The sequence below is a fragment of the Perca flavescens genome, chromosome 3 (genome assembly GCF_004354835.1).
Source record: "Perca flavescens isolate YP-PL-M2 chromosome 3, PFLA_1.0, whole genome shotgun sequence".
Taxonomy (NCBI): domain Eukaryota; kingdom Metazoa; phylum Chordata; class Actinopteri; order Perciformes; family Percidae; genus Perca; species Perca flavescens.
In genome coordinates this window covers 12612929-12630550 of record NC_041333.1, presented here as the reverse complement: position 1 = coordinate 12630550, position 17622 = coordinate 12612929, and the positions used below count along the sequence as shown (strand labels likewise).

At 41.3% G+C, this 17622-nt stretch overlaps 1 protein-coding gene across 1 annotated transcript in view; it reads right to left on the bottom strand.

Annotated features, from left to right (window-relative positions):
* zgc:77784 (roundabout homolog 2) overlaps window positions 1-17622 on the bottom strand; it is a 62217-nt gene that overhangs the window by 18976 nt on the left and 25619 nt on the right. The window contains exons 4-9 of the mRNA XM_028573612.1: window positions 16402-16522; window positions 16181-16319; window positions 14586-14713; window positions 6237-6361; window positions 1929-2100; window positions 1117-1322 (exon numbers count right to left, since the gene is read on the bottom strand). Of these exons, the coding sequence (XP_028429413.1) occupies window positions 1117-1322; window positions 1929-2100; window positions 6237-6361; window positions 14586-14713; window positions 16181-16319; window positions 16402-16522 (891 nt within the window). The remainder of the gene's footprint in view (window positions 1-1116; window positions 1323-1928; window positions 2101-6236; window positions 6362-14585; window positions 14714-16180; window positions 16320-16401; window positions 16523-17622) is intronic.

Below are 17622 nucleotides of genomic sequence, written 5' to 3'. Positions count from 1 at the left end.
CTCAGTAGTCTTCACCATAGCCACGGCAGCTCTCAAAGCTCCATTGCGACAAACCATGAGGCACCACACCAAACTCTACTGTACCTGCCCTCCTGTTTACATTATGCCCTGTACAGTATATGCCTTCATGCTTCACTGACACTCCTAGTGTTGGCTCCAGCCCTGGCCTGGCTGAGAGCCAGTCTGCTGGAACCGTCATCAGACCGTATGAGATCATCCACCGCAGTGCTGCTGACCTCTGGCTGTTAGACAGCACAGCGTGTGGGCAGGTGAACTTCTTTAGATGACTTCAACTGCTGCTAAAATATTGATGGTGGGTAGGCATCAGCAGGGTAAATATTTTTAGTCCCTCACTCGTCATCTACATTTCCCCTCTTCCTTTTTTTCCCCTTGTCATCCCCTTGATGCCACACTAATGCATCTCTTCTGTTCCATTGAGTCCATTGGCATGGCAGATTTCCCCAGCCTCAGTGGTGCATTGGACCAAACCTTAATGCTCCAAGTTTGCTCAGCATCACAGCGGGGGGAAAGAGGATGAGAGAGGAAGTGGGAGGAAGTGGAGAAGCATACTCGGGGCAGGAGATTTAATTAAAAGCCGGTCAGATGATTAATCATCTATCGCCAGTCAATTAACGAAAACGATGCAGCTTTCGCTCCATCCTGCGTGCACTCGCTGACCTCCAGGAGGGGTTAAAGCACAAAGGGGCTGCCGACTGCTCTTCCATCAAAGTAGAACACATTAGCATTTACAAACAAGCACCTTCATTAACATTACAATTACACACCGTATGAGCACATAACTGCGCTGGAGAGATATGCTCTGCCTCAGAGATTGGTCTTTGAAACTCAGTCTCACCTTAATTTTACAAACGAAAATAAAATGTATAATGGAAAAGGAAGAAGAAAAAACATGTTGCAATGTGGGCTGCAGAGAAAGTGAAAGAAGGTCAGAAATGTTTACACTGTTCTGTGCAGTCACACGGCCAGTTTTACCTTCAGTTTAGCAGCAAAGCTCATCCTTTTCACGCCCTTTCTAATAAATGACACCCACTTCACACACACACACACACACACACACACACACACACACACACACACACACACACACACACACACCTTTATGTCTGTGATTCGCAAACTGCCATTCTCCATCAAGGTCAGTCGAGGTTTATTTCCCATAAGTCTCTCTCCATCCTTCTCCCATGAAATCTTCACCGAGGGTCCTCCGATCACACGGCAGTGCAGGTGCGCCGTCGAGCCCCGAGATACAGTCTGATTGGCCGGTCCTTGGCGAATAATTGGTGGGACACGACCTGAAGGACCTAACAGTTTGAGGGGAGAGGAGGCAGAATATTATGTCTGTCTTCTGATTGGCTATTGTTGTGAATCTGTTACATTCCATTCTGTAAAAATTCTGAACAAAGCCTCTCTCATCTGCTTTAATTGGGATCGTAAATTTGTATGATAAAGTGTTACACTGTTTTCTCTCCTGAAGATTTATCACCATGAACCTACCTTGAGTTAAATTTCTCCTATCCTCTGGTGCCTCTTTCTATCTATCTATCTACTCTCACGTGGGGCGTACAAAAGGCCTATAGAAAATAAGATTATAAAGTTAATACCTGCCCGAGTGTAAAGGGTGAGAGTACTTCAGATGCTTAGTAGGCAGAAAATAATAGGCTGCATAAAAAGCACAAAAAAAGAAGCTTAAATCTGGTGTTCCCAAGCAGCCTGAGGAAGAACACTGAGCCTAACATTCATTGCTCATCCAGCATGGGGTCTCTAACTGTGTTCCTTCCTGGTCTTTATGAGCCGTATTGTTATGCACCTACTTAGTAATTAATATGTTTTCTTCTCTTTAGCTGAGTAGAGAATAAAGAATGAACCTCTTCCAGGTTCAAACGTTACTGTGTGGACTGAAGTCTCACCTCCCTCCACCTCCAGCAGCGCCTTGTTCAACACACTTCCTGCTACGCTGATGGCCTGGCAGATGTAGAAACCAGAGTCCTCGGGGTGGACGTCAGCGATGGTCAGTTCTCCACTCATGGAGACAGAGTAACGGCCAGACTGCGACGGTGGCTGGCCGGGGAACAACAACATCTAAACACACAGACAGCAGAACAGAAGATACCATTTAAAAGCAAGGCTACATTGTGTCTATTATTCAATTTAATTAATTCATTAATTAATAATTTAATCTTTAAAATGGCATTAAATAGTGAAACAAATGGTGGACCAACAGACCGACGTCACCACTTGCATGGCTGAAACAAACTGGGAGAGATTGTTGTGTAGCACCCTGCTGAATTTGTTTATATGTTCTTTAATATGTAACAAAAATATACAAAATATACAAAAATATATGGGCTGGTTCAATTATCCCTGGTAGGGCTGGGCGATATGGAGAAAATCAGAAATCACGATATTCTTGACCAAATACCACTTAGATATCACACTTAGATATCTTACACTTTTGGATAAATAATCATCAGTAATGCGAACATGATGGGCCATATTTTAACGATCTGAAACGCAAGTATGAAACGCAAAACGCAAGTAGCTTTGTGGGCGGATCTCGGGCGGTGTTGCTATTTTACCGGCGGGATAAATGACTCTTGCGCCCGACGCAAATCTAAAATGGGTTGGTCTGAAGTAGCTAGGTGTGGTTTGGGCGTAACGTGCAATAAACCAATCACAGCGTCATCTCACATTCCCTTTAAGAGCGCTTGTTCCATGGCGGATTGCTAATATGACGGCGGATGTGCCTGGCGCACGCCAGTGCTGTCCGGGATAAATGCCTGTCTTGGCCGGATGCCAATGTTGCTGGCCTCTCGGGCGCATCTCCTCAAGTCTGGAGAGGATTGCTGCAGCCATGGAGCGTAGGCCTCCAATGCACCACCTGCTCCTGTTGTGCCCCTTCCTCCATCAGGAGCACATCGCGCATTACTCCAGGACCAGATCCCGCCGTAGTTCAACATCACGTCTCCTTAAGTCCTCTAATATTGATTGATGATTCATGGAAATGTTGAGTAAATCACAAGCCACAAAGAATGCTGCGACTTTTTGAGGACTGTACTGTAAAGTGCCTCCTGACCTATCCAAACACCTGAAGCGCATTTTCAGTCATATTTTTCCTTGTATTTATGTATGGTTTGCAAAAATGGGAACTGCTGCGTCCGTTTAGATGAGAGAAGTGTATGCGCATTGTGCACACGCTACATTATGGCCAAGCATGCGCCCCTAAAATAGCATCTGAATAACGCGCTAATGACTTTAGACTAGCGCCACTGACTTTAGACCAGGTTTTTCGTGGTCAGTGGCGGAATTGTTTTCTGAAACTGCAAAATAGCACCAATAACGTTTGCGCCGGAACACATCTCCTCTTTTCGCTGAACCGCCCCCGGGAGCGCAAATACATTCCCTAATTTACCGACGTGCGTCTGTGGAGGGAAAAGTCCGCTGTGCGTCGGGTGCAAAATAGGAATGATACATGCGTCGGTGTACAAAGGCAATTGTGCTGGGTGCAAGATAGGGCCTGATGTCTAAGTGGGGAAAAGGAAAATAATAGAACAGCTAAAACAGTCTGGTACATGGATGTATTAGGTATGGTAAGTTCAGAAAAGTACATCACTTTAATGCAGTCTGTAAAACCAGGAAAAGACAACACTGTCATATCATGATATTACGATATCCAAAATCTAAGACGATATCTAGTCTCATATCACGATATCGATATAATATCAATATATTGCCCAGCCCTAATCCCTGGTATATTATAACTTGTGCATAAACACAGAGAAACACATAGTTTGGTAAGATACTACAATGTCCTCTGTTGTTAGTAGCCCTGAACCTCTCAGGTGGTTTTCGCCGGTCAGGTGTCAATTTTGTTACTAGCCAATCAGAGAAGAGTCTTGTAGTTTTGAGGGGGCGGGAATTAGCGGTACGAGAAAAAGATTGTGAGCAAGAAAAGCAGGGAACAGTCAGAGAAACGTCAAGAGTTGGCTTTAAGTTCAGTATATTTATGTCAGTCTCTAACCATGCTGAAACGGGACCTGTGTTTTGGAGCTGTTTCAATCGGTAACGGTAATGCTACTGAAGTGGAGCTAACGCCACAGCCAAGTGTGTACGGTTGCTAATAAGCTAGCTAATTAACTATCACCCTCACCAGCTGGGCGAAGATACTGTGCGTGCTTAAAACCACTTTGCCACCAAGTGTATGGGTGAGTATGTAGTTACATTGATAACTGTAATGATATGAACATTTAAGTTAAGCTTTAGTAAGCTCATAAGTGTTTGTGAATTTCTGGATAGTGTACGTCGGATGCTGCCACGCATGCTGCTGCAGTAGAGGTGCTCAGGACTTGCATGGCAGGAGAAGAGCCTGTGTCCTGCACACGAACAGAGACTCGGGACAGGTTTCTTCATCGTACAGCTTCCTGCTGGACAGAGGGTTTGAAAAGACTGCTACTAACAGCTTTCTGAGTTACTGAGGAACAGTGAGTACAGGCCATATTCTCCTTGAGGAGAACCCACCCTTCTTTTTGGGTCATAAGGACATTTTAAAGGGTTAAATTGCCTGAATCTGGAATAAACATGTTATTGAATGACATTCAATCAATGCGGTTTTAATGTTTATTCAGATGTGATAGTAATGTGATTCATGTGTCAAATAAGCTTTTACTTCACAAGAGCTGGTTATGATATGGTAACTGATATCGGGACTTAGCCGTGCGCTACCCTTTGCCGTAACTGGACACCCCTATCTCCTTGCTGTAAACACTGGGCGCTGCTGGTTTTCTGGGGGTATTAAGTTGAATCAACGCTGTCAAAACTGCTGGGATCGCACATACGTCCTTCACAATAAAATGACATGCTTCAACAACTCTGAATTATGCAATAAAAGCTCCTTAATTTCAAGTACAGTAAAAATATTTTCACTTTTATATACTAATTAGACATGTAAATGTCCATGTGCATATATGAAAACTCATACGTAGATTGTTAGATGGGTATAGATCAATTCTGCTGGCGATGAACGGAATTGGAACGTACCGTGAAAAGTGTGTCCAGGCGGAAGTGTCTGGATATGGCTAACAGCAGCGAGTGTCCCAACATGGACACAGTGACGCTAGGCCTCTCTGCACCCTATTCAGACTCATATGCCCGAATTTGTTGGCTACTGTAGACTCATCCCAATTTTACATCTTAGTACCCCTCACCAATTCATCTCCCATGCAACGGATCTATCAGATTTAAAGGGGCACATGATAATCCTGTAACCAATTAGAATTGAGTGAGTGAGCTATAGTTGTTTGGGTGTTTTTTGGGATTCATGCCCGTTAACAGACGTTTTATAGCTGTCCCATTCTGTTTTTCTGTATGTGAGATGGATGTGAACAAGGGGGAAGGGATCCACATCAATCCATTCAGCCATCCATTTCATTCCTCTAAGAGGCTTAGACTTTGGTGGAGGGACCAAGGTTATAAGGCTACAGATAATCCCCCAAATACAGCAAAAAGCTCTACAAACAGCCAAGCCATGCTCGAACCATCCTGCAGACGGAAGCTTATTCACAAAATCTGTAGCTGAACTTCCTGTTTGCTCTCTGACAAGCTTCTAAAACCATCTGAAGCTGCTCCTCCAAGTCACTGATCCCAGCTGCTGTTGAGCAACAAGGTATTTATAGTTGAGTACAGTGTGGAAGGAGGACAGCGTTTGTCTACAGGTTTGCCCCGAAAACGCAGTTTTCACACCTGGTGTACTTCCTGCCACCTCTCCCTCTTCTTTTCTACCCCTACCCCCTCTTCATCACAACTCTGTTACACTGCGGCCACAAGCAGGAGAAACATTTCTCGCCAACGCAATACCGCAATGCCAAACACTTTGTCTCTAGTCTTATCTCGGAGCCAAATGCAAATGTGCTGCATTCTCTTGTTTGCCTCTCGCTTATTTCTCTTTGAAAAATGTGTGTTAATAAGTGTGAGTCCTAAAAATAAGTGTGAGGAAAAAGTGACTAAATCGGACAAAACCTGTTCATGTTCCGGTGAGTTCTCTCCTTTTAAAACAAAGGTGTGAAAACTCCGCTTGTGGATAAAACTATACAGTATGAGTAAGGTTTTCAAATATCCCCAAAACACACCGTACTCATCCAGTGATTCGAACACTACTGTAGTGGATGTTGCTGCAGTATTCAGCATTAGAGGATGTCTTGTTCCCTGCTCCAGTCTCTTACCTGGCTGCCATCTTTCTGCCAGAAGATGGCAGGTGGGGGGTTTCCTGTGGTGCCGCATTGGAAGGTGATGCTCCTCCCCTGGCTGGCAATCTGGTCTCGGGGCTTTGTGGCAATCTGAGGTGGTACTGCAGGAGGAAAAGAGGGGTGACCACCCATTAAAAGCTGCACTGTTTCCACTGCATGAAAACTGTCAAGCTCCTACTTTGCTCTGTATTTCCACTTGCACCAACACCTGATCTTTTTATTTTATTTCCTTTTTACTTAAGCAAAAGTACCAGTACAACCATGTAAAAATACTTCATTACAAGTAAAGGTCCTTAGGTAAAAGTACAGAAGTATTATCAGCAAACTAGTTTCACAAGTAAAAGTGCTTGTTCTACAGAAGAAAAAAAAAAAAGTCTATTAGGGGTGCATGATATATCGACTCAATATCGTTATCGTGATATCACTTTGCGCAATATTATATTGAAAGTGTCTCAATAAGTATGCAATATTTAGTTTATTTTGTGGAGCGCTGCGTCCCGTCCGTTGGCTGTGAGGCTTAGTTGGGTTTGATTTAGAGTTGGCTTGAAACACTCTGATGATCGTGTTTGATTGGCCAGTTACCGTGCCACTTGCACATGTTAGTGCACGTCAGCGCACGGGTCCACTATGTGACAAACCCTATGGAGCGTACCACGTGTGTGCACATTTGGACAGAGTGACAGTTTAAGTGAAGAAATAGCAGGGTGTCCGCGGGGTTTTAAAAGGTAGTAAATCAAATTTAGTAAAAATTTAAGGACATTAAAAAGGTATTAATCGTCATTTTATGAGGTATTCATTTTTTTTATATTTTTTTTGCAAACTATGAGTTGTCAATTTGTTTTATGTCTATTTAAGTTGATCTTGTCAAGTTCGTGTGATATAATATCCTATCCCGCATCGGGTGATAGCCTATTTTAGCCTGACAATCCACACCATTGGTAGGGCTCAATCTGAGGGGCGGGATAAACGATTGCCTTTCAAATTCCCTCTGCACGCTACAACCAAGCAGAACAACGAAGAAGATTGCGGAGCTAGTTGATGGATTAAAACTTTGCCGTATCTGGTTGGCAAAACTCCGAACACATCTTCCTTTTAAGAATTACTTCAGTGCCATTCTTTCTTTTCTCAAAGAAAAGATTAACTCCAAGTCTTCCAGAGTCGCGGCCGAAGCTGCTTCCAAAGACCGCTGTTAGCCAGCAGCAGCTCTGCTTTGTTTAAAAGTTGTTTGTTTCCCACAAAGATGAACAGAGATTGTGAGTGGTGCATCACACAGATGAAGAGTATGGTGCAAACATTCCTCCAGGGCAAGCAGTTGGCAGGTGGCATCTCAGCATGGTAAGAAAATATTATATAGGGACAGTAGAAATGGATAGGTTATAGAGCCCTGCACGGGCCAAAAACTCCAGCCCTAACCCGGCCCTGGCCCGTGGTGTTCAAGCCCTACCCGACCCCAGCCCGACAACGCCTGCAATTTTTTCAGCCCGAACCCGGCCCGACCCTAGACCAACATCAATCACTTTAAGCTCTCTCTGACGCGCGCTCTTTCTCTCTCTCTGACGCGCGTTCTCTGATGTGCTCTGTCTCTGCTACACACGCAAACACACACGTCACACCTTCTCCATAAACAACATGAAATCAAGGAGAGGGCAAACTTTTCCTGCTACAGATTCCCCACCGTGGTCCGAAAACACAGGGGAGACCCTTTGTTTCTGTCACTATGACTCTAGAGTCACTACTCGCTCCGATCGCCGGCACTCTCTCACTTCTCACTCTACCACACACTCCCCACACACACACACACACGCGGCTCGACGCACACACCAGCGCACAAGTATAAACATCAGGCCACTTACATAGGCTACGGCGAGAGCTCTGCGTGGAGCCTCCGCACAACTGTAAAACGGCCTTAAGATGGGCACAATGAGGAGAGAAGCTAAAATAAGCCCGAGCCCGATCTGTTTAAAAAAAAAAAAACCCGGCCCGAGCCCGACCCGAATGGGCTTAGCCCGTCGGGCCCCGGCTTGCAGGGCTTGCAGGGCTCTAATAGGTTATTCAGATTGATTAAGGACATGTTAGCGGTCTCAGTGTGCAAGGTGGTTTTGTACACCCAGCCGGCATTTCAACGTTTATTTACGGTTGAAACAATGTCATGGTTCATGGTTGAATCACCGTTGAATTATGTTTCGATTTTTAACGGTGTGGAAGTGTCATTGCTTTTACCTAAATTTATTTGAACAAGTTCGGAAACAAATATACTATGTACTCCTAGCTCTTGATGTAGATGCTGTGATGGTTGACGGTGTTTCCTCTAGAATTGTTTTCTGCAGCGGGGGTGGGGGTGTTGAGCGTCAAAAAGTAATGTTACCTGAAAATGGCGTACGTAGATTCTTTTTAGCATCTCCCATCACACTTTCAGTCACTATGACCACTACTACTACGGTCAGAGACATTGATTGTGCCAAAATATGAACAATAACGTCGCTGTCAATGGCCTTATCTGCTAATGTTAGCTACCGACCGTTACATTAAAACCATCCAGCAAATAGACGGTGCCACGTGAAACGGTGATTTTAACATCGCCGCTCATTTTACACACAGTTTAACAACAAAACGCTGAGTGAACATTACTAGCTACGTTTTTCATGTTGGTTTAACAGTGTTTCTTCTATGTTGATTTGACCGTGGTGGCCCCCCACGGTATCACAAATAGGGCTGTGTTATGTTAATGTTAGAGTGCATGTTGGAGAATAGCGCGGACACACAAGGATAACTAGCCAGTTGAGATGGTGTGTGTGTGTGTGTGTACGTCCTTGAACTGTAAGTCGTATAACTTATGTTGTCAGTTCATTTAAGCCTGGACTTGCAAATTTAAATTAAGTTAATTTAACTTAAAATTTCATAATCTATCGCAATATCACATTTTGTCAATATCGTGCAACCCTAGTCTGTATAACCTAATTAGATTAACTGATGCATTAATGTGTAACAGCATTTTACTGTAGTAGCTAGTAGGGTTGGGTATCTTTCGCATCTGAACCAATATCAACGGTACTTTTTTCGGTACTTTCCCTCTGTAATTACAAAAAAAATGTCAAACTTATTATCCTATTTACTTAGAACATTGTTATTTATTTAGAATATTTTACACTGACAGAAATTAAATAAAAAAAATGTTTGTATGTACATATAGAAAAATGCATCCTGATAAAGTTCCCTTGGCCTTTGGAATTAAAATAGCCCCACATCGTCACATGCCATTCACCATACCTAGAGATTGGCATGGTTTTATGTCGGTTAGCCTAATAGCTGGTTTGATTTGCATTGAGAGATGATCTTATGGAAAGAACCCTATGCCAATATATTTTAGTATATGTATGTATCTTTTAACTTTAAAAACAAAAGCCTCCTCTGATGTTGTGAATTAGCATTTAAATACAAACCCTCAACACCGTGCATCTGCTTCTTGTGCAAATATGTTACAATTGCTACTGTGATGTCCATATAAAATAAATAATATGCTTTTGAAGTAAAATGTTAATCTCAAAAGTAACTATATTGTAGCAGCTGTCATAGTGTAGTAAAACATGCAAATAAAGGCATTGATTGACAGTTTTGAGTAAATATACTCCGTTACTTTCCACCACTTCTTGGAAGCCAGATCTGTAAAGATGTAAGCAAAGATGTAAGGGTTGCCTCTTTAACCTTCTGAGCTTTTTGATGTATCACAACACTGTCATCGCCTTCTCATCTTTAATGAGAGACATCACCTCCGTGTCCTCTGAAATTAACAAATCACCGCAGCGGCTTTCAGATGACATTTACTCAGTTATTTTGGGAAAGGTCTGGGCAGAGCTTCCAATTTCCAGCTCGGGTCAGATCATTGCGTTAGTCCCATGATCACATCCTCTGTGGATTTACACTGACCACCGCCTTCTACCTCCCGTCTGAATAATTGGCTCACGCTTTCCGTAGGATGAGAAGCTTCTCCAGCCAGGATTCATCCTCTCTAAATCTGTGAGCTCGCACACGAGCGAGCGAGCATGCAAACACACATTTGGCTCAATAACCAGCTGAGTCATCTGTGTGTCGTAGTGTTCTCACTAAAAGCATGTTCCCAAACACTGACTACTTCTCCCATTTTCAACAACATCAAAGTGTTTTGATTGTAATGTCTTTCATCTAATCTGATTGGTTAGTCTCCTACACTTATGGTCTTATGATTTATATCTTTAGATTGGTCTTATCTATTTAGTTTGATTTAGTTTTTTTTTTTTTATGACTCTTGTTGGCAACTCTATGATTTTATTTATATTTTGATTGTGTGATATATTTTGTGTTCTCTGTATAATGCTGTTCATCTAGTTGGAAGTTAAAAGTCGAGCAGCTGATGTAAAATAGCTTCAGATGAAGAAGAATATCAGTCCCAGGATTTCACGGCCTTTTTTGAGATTGTTGCGGCCCAAAATGGCTGATTTTTGCGAGATTTTTGTAAAAAATTGTGATTTTAAAAGTTGCAATGTCTTTTGTATTTTTGTTGCAATTAAGTTGTGAGACAGTGAAAATTGCAAAAAAAAAGTTTAATTATATATGAGGAAAATATGCAACATGCCCTAACGTTGTTGAATATTGCGGTAATGATAAATTACTTGTAAAATGTACTCATTTCTGCCTTTCTGCTGCATAGTAATCTGCTAAAATACAAGTGCTCAAATTATGCTCATTTTCAGGTTCATAATTGTATTTAGAGGCTGTATCAGAAGAGGTTTACCTAGTTCAATTTATAAAAAAAAAAAAAAACATTTTTGTAGTACTGCACATTGCTGCAGCTCCTCTTTACACCCTGTATGTTAAGCTCTCCTTTTTAGCTACAAATACCCCTTTTCCACCAACAAGAATCAGGTGCTGGTTCAGAGCTAGTGCCGGTTCGGAGTTGGTTCGACTGACAAGCCTCCAAAGAACCGGTTTGCCTTTCCACAGGCTAAAGAGCCAGCACAGAGCCAGGTCTTACGTCACTGTATACGTCTCATCTTTCCCAGCAACGTTAGCGCGGTGGCACCAAACACACCTTCAACAATGGCGGACGTTGCTTTGCTATTGATGTTCATGGCTTTGCGGACCTACATCGGCATCCAAACTCTGTGGATCCAACGTGTTCGCGCGGCTCGCCTTTTATAGTGCAAGAAAGCAGCTGGTTTCCTCCTCTGACCACTGCTGTTGTAAAATTGCGTCCATCGTGTTTATCTGCTAATTCAAAAATGGTGGTCACAAGTTTCTGTTCGTCTTGTTGGTCACGGTAACCTCGCCGCCAGCCGCTGACATAAGTGGTTTTTACTTCAGCCCAGCAATGATTTGGTGCTACTTTAGAACCACTTTTACTGGTTCGGAGCTGATGCTTTGGTGGTCGAAAAACAATGAACTGATTTGAATCTAGGCTCTGGCTCCGAACCAGCACCAGCTCTGCCTTGGTGGAAAAGGGGTACGAGTGAGGCATCTCGGTTCTGTTCCATCTTTGTTTACAAGCCAGTCAGAAGCAGAGTATGAGGGCGTGCCACGCTAGCAGCTAGCCTAGGCGAGCATTATAACGTGTGTTGTGACACATGTTCTTCACGGAAGAAAAGGCTGGACTACAATAGAGCTGTTTGGAGCAGTGTTTTCTGTTGGAGATGGTAAGTCCCTTTCGGGTGGACTTTGGGCTTTATCACTTTGTAAACCTATTACATGCAGAAAAAAAATGTATAACAAAATAAAGGGAAAAAGCACAATATAAAACTTTAAAACACATTACAGGAAAGGATAGCCATGATGTGATTTGTCAATTAAATCAGTTTTTGTTTTTCCAAATGTTAAGCAGATAAAATACCCATAATACTGTACTATGATCCATACAGAAAGTTACATGTTATAAATCTCAACACTGTTTCCTCCTAACTCCTAACCCCTGGGGAGAAAAATGTAATTGTGATTTTATCTATCTGGGTGGGTCTCAATTTACCTGGGCGGTGCGCCCAAGTAGAACCTATGTATGGGAAACACTGAGATTAAAGAAAAAATAGATTGATATACCGATGGATGCAAGAAAGAAAATCTCTATAATATTGATAAAATCAAGACAAGAGATGCTACTACTAATACTACAGTATTACTTAAAGGGACACTCCACAAATTCTACACATGAAAGGTAGTATAGCTACTGTATGGGGAGTATAGAGAGCCGAAGTCATGCCTCTTCCGGTGGACCTCATGGGACCTTGACTCGGAAAAAATATGAACGGTAGTGAACGGGGAGAGGTAAATAATTTTTTGATCCCGTTTGAATTGAGCCATGGATTACAAATATGATGGTCAATTTAAAAGAGAATTTTTCAACCGAAGAAAGTCTGTTAGCCTTAGGTTTGTCGTAGTACCACTTAGTTTTGTGTGAAACCGCTCAGTGAACTACATCTCTCGTCTCAATTTACGTCACCTAGCTTGATGCTCGGCTTGCTCGCTAGCTAGCTAGCTAGTTAGCTAGCTAGCTTAGCTCTGTTCCACAACACATGTAACGTTATCTTACCTGATGTGTTTTATCCAGTGAAGTGTTTTCAGCAGATAAGCAAAAGAACAGGCGAGATCCTCTGCTCATTTCAGTAACTTTACATCTCCGGTACGCTACACACAGACATCGTAGCTTCAGCGAGACGTCATCCTTGAGACATTGACGTGTGTAGTCTTTCTAATTACGTATTTTCATAGTCTTATACTTCAACAGTAACAATAAACTGAGACTTTCTGCGGTTGAAAAATAATGTTTTAAATTGACGAACATCATATTTGTAATCCATGGCTCAATTCAAACTGGATAAAAAAATAATTATCTCCTCATTTCGTTCATATTTTTTCCGAATTAAGGTCCCATGGACCGGAAGTAGAAGGGCGTGACTTTGGCTCTCTATTAAAAAGCCATTTTAAAACAGTTGTATTTCTTCTGGAGCAGATTTTGTCAAGTCAGAGAAAATAACTAATAAAAAAATAACTCAAACATCCCTGATGACATCGCTATGACATAATCCTGTTTTTTTTTTTTAACTGAGCTTGACACCAAAAATGTAAAACATAAATTTGAGAAAAACAAGGGGCATGGAAGAAAGATGTGGTTGTTTACTGGTCATGAAAGGTGGAATGAAAAAAATCTGAGTTGCATAGTGGGAAATGTAGGATACAGTTGTTTTTAGAGCTACAAGGGACTACAACTCAGGATCTCCTTTCATGCAATGATTTTAACAATCACTCTGTCTAAATTCTAAATTATTCAGTATGTAAAAGGGTGTGTGTATTCACCCAAAATGATTAATAGTAATACAACAATATAGATAGAGATTTTTTTTTTTTTTTAAATGATCAGCAATGTAACCTGAGGTCAAGTCATGTCCTCATTTACAAATGAAGACCAAGACTTCCACTGAGTTGTAATTAAAAACCTTGCAGCTACAGTTGGTAGCTGCAAATGAGCGAGGGATTTACATGGTGTCATACTATCCTGACACACTCCTCTCTGCACAGCAGATGTGTGTTTTGATAGGAGTCCTTAATCTGCTGTACATTAATTCACTGTGTCTGAGGCTTACCTAATGCCTGACTGCACTCACTCAGTGCCTAATGAAGGAACTTATTTACACCATTAGGCATTGCTTGTTGATTTAAAAAATATATTAAGAATGCCATACAGAAAAGAGCAACCATTTCAAAAATAAATTAGCATAAAACAAAATGCCTTTTGTTAGAGAAGAATTAAATGGAAAGTGAACTTACGGAAGGGGCCAACTGGAATGATGATAGGGTTTGAAACATGATGGAGAGAGATGGAAAATTAATGAGATGGATAAAATGCTCAGCTACAAAACAAAACCAGCGCTAGCATGGCAAAGAGCCAAAGGAAACAAAAAAAAAAACCCAGAGTGAATGGAAAACTGCTCGGTTTGAATTTCATTTACACTGATAAAAGCATTAGTGGATGAAGTCGTCTGAGGCTATTTAAACCAAGACACACTGAGAGCGAGGAGGCGAGAGGATGGGAGTCATGTCTTAGTACTGGGACTGCTCTGGCACGGAGTTAAGGCACACATGTACCAAACATCTGTCAAATGGCGTAATCCATACGGTTTAGCATAAGCTCCTGGCAGCACCGCTGGAAGATACACTGATACAAACCCAGAGCATTGGACAGGGAATGGGAACCGGCTTTTGCATGAATCTTTTGCCCTGTGCCTGTATACATGAACATGAGCTTTTGTATGCATGCCTAAGTCTAAGTGTGCGCCTATACAATATGCATGATGTGTTTCTTACCGTGGACCTGCAACATGGCCGAGGCCTCAGTCTTGCCCACACTGTTCTCAGATGTGCAGGTGTACGTCCCTTCATCCTGCTCTTTCACACGGAACAAATGGAGGCTGTTGCCGTTGCGAATTTCAAACCTCGGAGTGAGAAAAAGAGATAATGTAAGATCTAACAGAGAAGCCTAGCCAAAAGAAAATTAGCATACTAATTTACACAAAGCGAAGAAAATCTGCCAGCAGAATGAGATAAGGTGATTTCTTTCTTGTCAATCAACCTGTTGCAAGGATTTTCTCTTGAAACTACTGCAACAATGTGCCTTATCTGCCTCCGATACTGTCACTAGTTCCTGGAAAAGTCTTGGAACAGTTGAAAATCAATTGGAAACAAGTAAGATCATCTTAACCCATTAAAGGTTTTTTCACGTTATTCTGGGGAAACAGCATTTTTTTTGTAGTGGATTTAATATGAAGTTAAGATGGATTTGCAGAGCAGAATTATTGAAAATTCCAAATGCGACCACAATAGTCTTTGACTATGCAAAGGGATACAATGAATCAAACCAGTATAATTCACTTAATTTCATAGACTCATAACCCATAAAAGCAAAAGATATAAGAAATAAAAGATAACCTGGAATAGATGAAAGACAGACAAAAATATAGCTCTTCACAAACTATCATTTCATGAGTTTCTCATCATAATTGCCTGTTTTTAAAGTGGACAAAAGAACTCCTGTCTGTATGAATACATATGAAGCTGAAGACAGTTAGCTAAGCTTAGGATAGAGGCTGAATACGGCTAGCATTGCTCTGTCCAAAGGTAACAAAGTCTGCCAACTACCTTTTTGTAACTCGCTGATTAACTAGCTTATTAGCTGTTTCCCCTTGTTTTCAGTCTTTATGCTAAGCTAACACACTGCAATCTGTGCCTTCATATTTACCATACAGACATTTTAGCGGTATCAATCTTCTCATCGAACTGTCAGCACGAAAGCTATTCCCTAAAATGTTGAACTATTCTTTTAAAATAATCAACTTTTTGGTTTACATGCTTTACATTTAATTGGCACCTTGTTAATTTTTAGGCATTACATCCTAAGCTATTGTAGAGCATGCAGTGCTGCAGGCAGGAAACAAAATCATCTGCATACATTTATTAAATAAATGAAGTAGAGAATACCTAGGATTTATAACCTCAGCTCAACATAGTGTTGGCTGTATAAGTGATTAGCTCTTATTTTTTAAGCATTTTATATAAAGTTTGAGTATGTTGGAAAGTGAAAAAAAATTAATAATTGAATAGGCTTAGCTAAATATAAATCATATTGAGTTTAGATGGGGTGGGAGGGAGGATGAAACTGGTTACAGCAGGATTCCGCCATCTAATGAATCCTCTTTGGTCTGATCCATTTATGAGTTTATATTAGCAGACTGATAGAAAGATATGAATTAACAATTATTCCACATACGTTTTCTAGGTCACGTGTTAATTATCCAATGCATGACTTTTCTCTGGTAAAGCTGTATTTCTTATTCAACCTTATAAAACGTATATGTGCAGCACCAGTCTCTCTATTGGTCTGTGCTCATGTCCGTCACACTCACCTCCCGCGGGGAAGCTCCCCTTCCTCTCGCCGCCATCGGACAGTGGGAGGGGGATCTCCATGGACCTCACACAGGAAGTCAACTGTCTCTTCCTCCATGACCACCTGGTTCACCGGCCTCCGTACCAACACAGGGCGCTCTGCAGGAAGACCGAAGATATCAAACATGTCCAGCTTATGTTCCTTAAAAGACCTAATACTGCTACGCAGACATTTACTCACCGTACACCACAAGCTCTGCAGGATCACTGTCCCTCTCTCCAACCATATTAGTGCCCACACAAACATACATGCCAGCGTCGCTCTTCATGGTCTGAGAGATCATCAGTTTGCCCCCATGCATCTGAAAAACGGTACAGTGATAGTTGAAGAGATTAGTCTTCACGGTGTCCTGAGTGAAGACAACAGACATGAAATCTTTAAAAAGCAGCTAAAGATTCATCTTTTTAGTTGGGCCTTTTTTTAGCCACATTCTCGACTGTATTACTATGTATGTTATTCTTTTGTTTTATTATGATTTACTATGGTTTATTGTGCTTTTTATGATTGATATCTAATGTATTTATTTTGGCCTGTGAAGCACTTTGTGACTGTCTGTGATAAGTGCTATATAAATAAACTACTTACACTACTCGTTATCATCACAGCCTTTAAAGTTTTAGTGCGTAACTTTTTGATATTAATGAACTTCCGTTCCATTCAAGCCATTGCCAAATGAGTTGCTACAAAGCTAATTAAGACTATCAGCTCCACACAACTCTCTGTATTTCTCAGTATGGCTATGTTCAGAAGATTGTGGCGTCCGGTCCCGCGCAGAAACTCAATTGAAGATAATAACTTCTTCTGAAGAGTCCATCATGGTTTTTTTAATCCTCCATGTCCTCCTTGGCTACTAGCAACTGTGTGGAAGAGGGGTGGGGTTGTGTGCGCGATCACGGAAGGCTTATATCATGAAGAAGCGCAGACAGTGTTGTTGTCATTACTTAGAATTCCTCATGGGGGACAAACCACGCACTACAGCTTTAATGGAAAAATAATCCACATTTGGTTATAAATCATTAATCCTTCTTACTCAAAGTACTATATGAGTCATTTTGGTATACTTCTGTATAGTGATCTAATGGAAATAAGTACATTTACTCTAGTATTGCACTTAAATACTAAAGTACAAGTCGCCCAATTGTATATCTATTTTATGTTATACTTTTACTCCACTACAATTCAGAGAGAAATAATGTACTTTTGGCTCTACTACATTTATTTCACAGCTATGGTTACAAGTTATTTTGAAGATTAAGATTTTACATACAAAACATACGAGGAAAATGCTACTTAGACTTTAATGTATCAGTAATAATAACCCAATAATATAATATTTGTCTGTCACTGGGGACAATTGTCTTTTACTTTTAGATTCTTGTATTTTACCAATAATACATACGC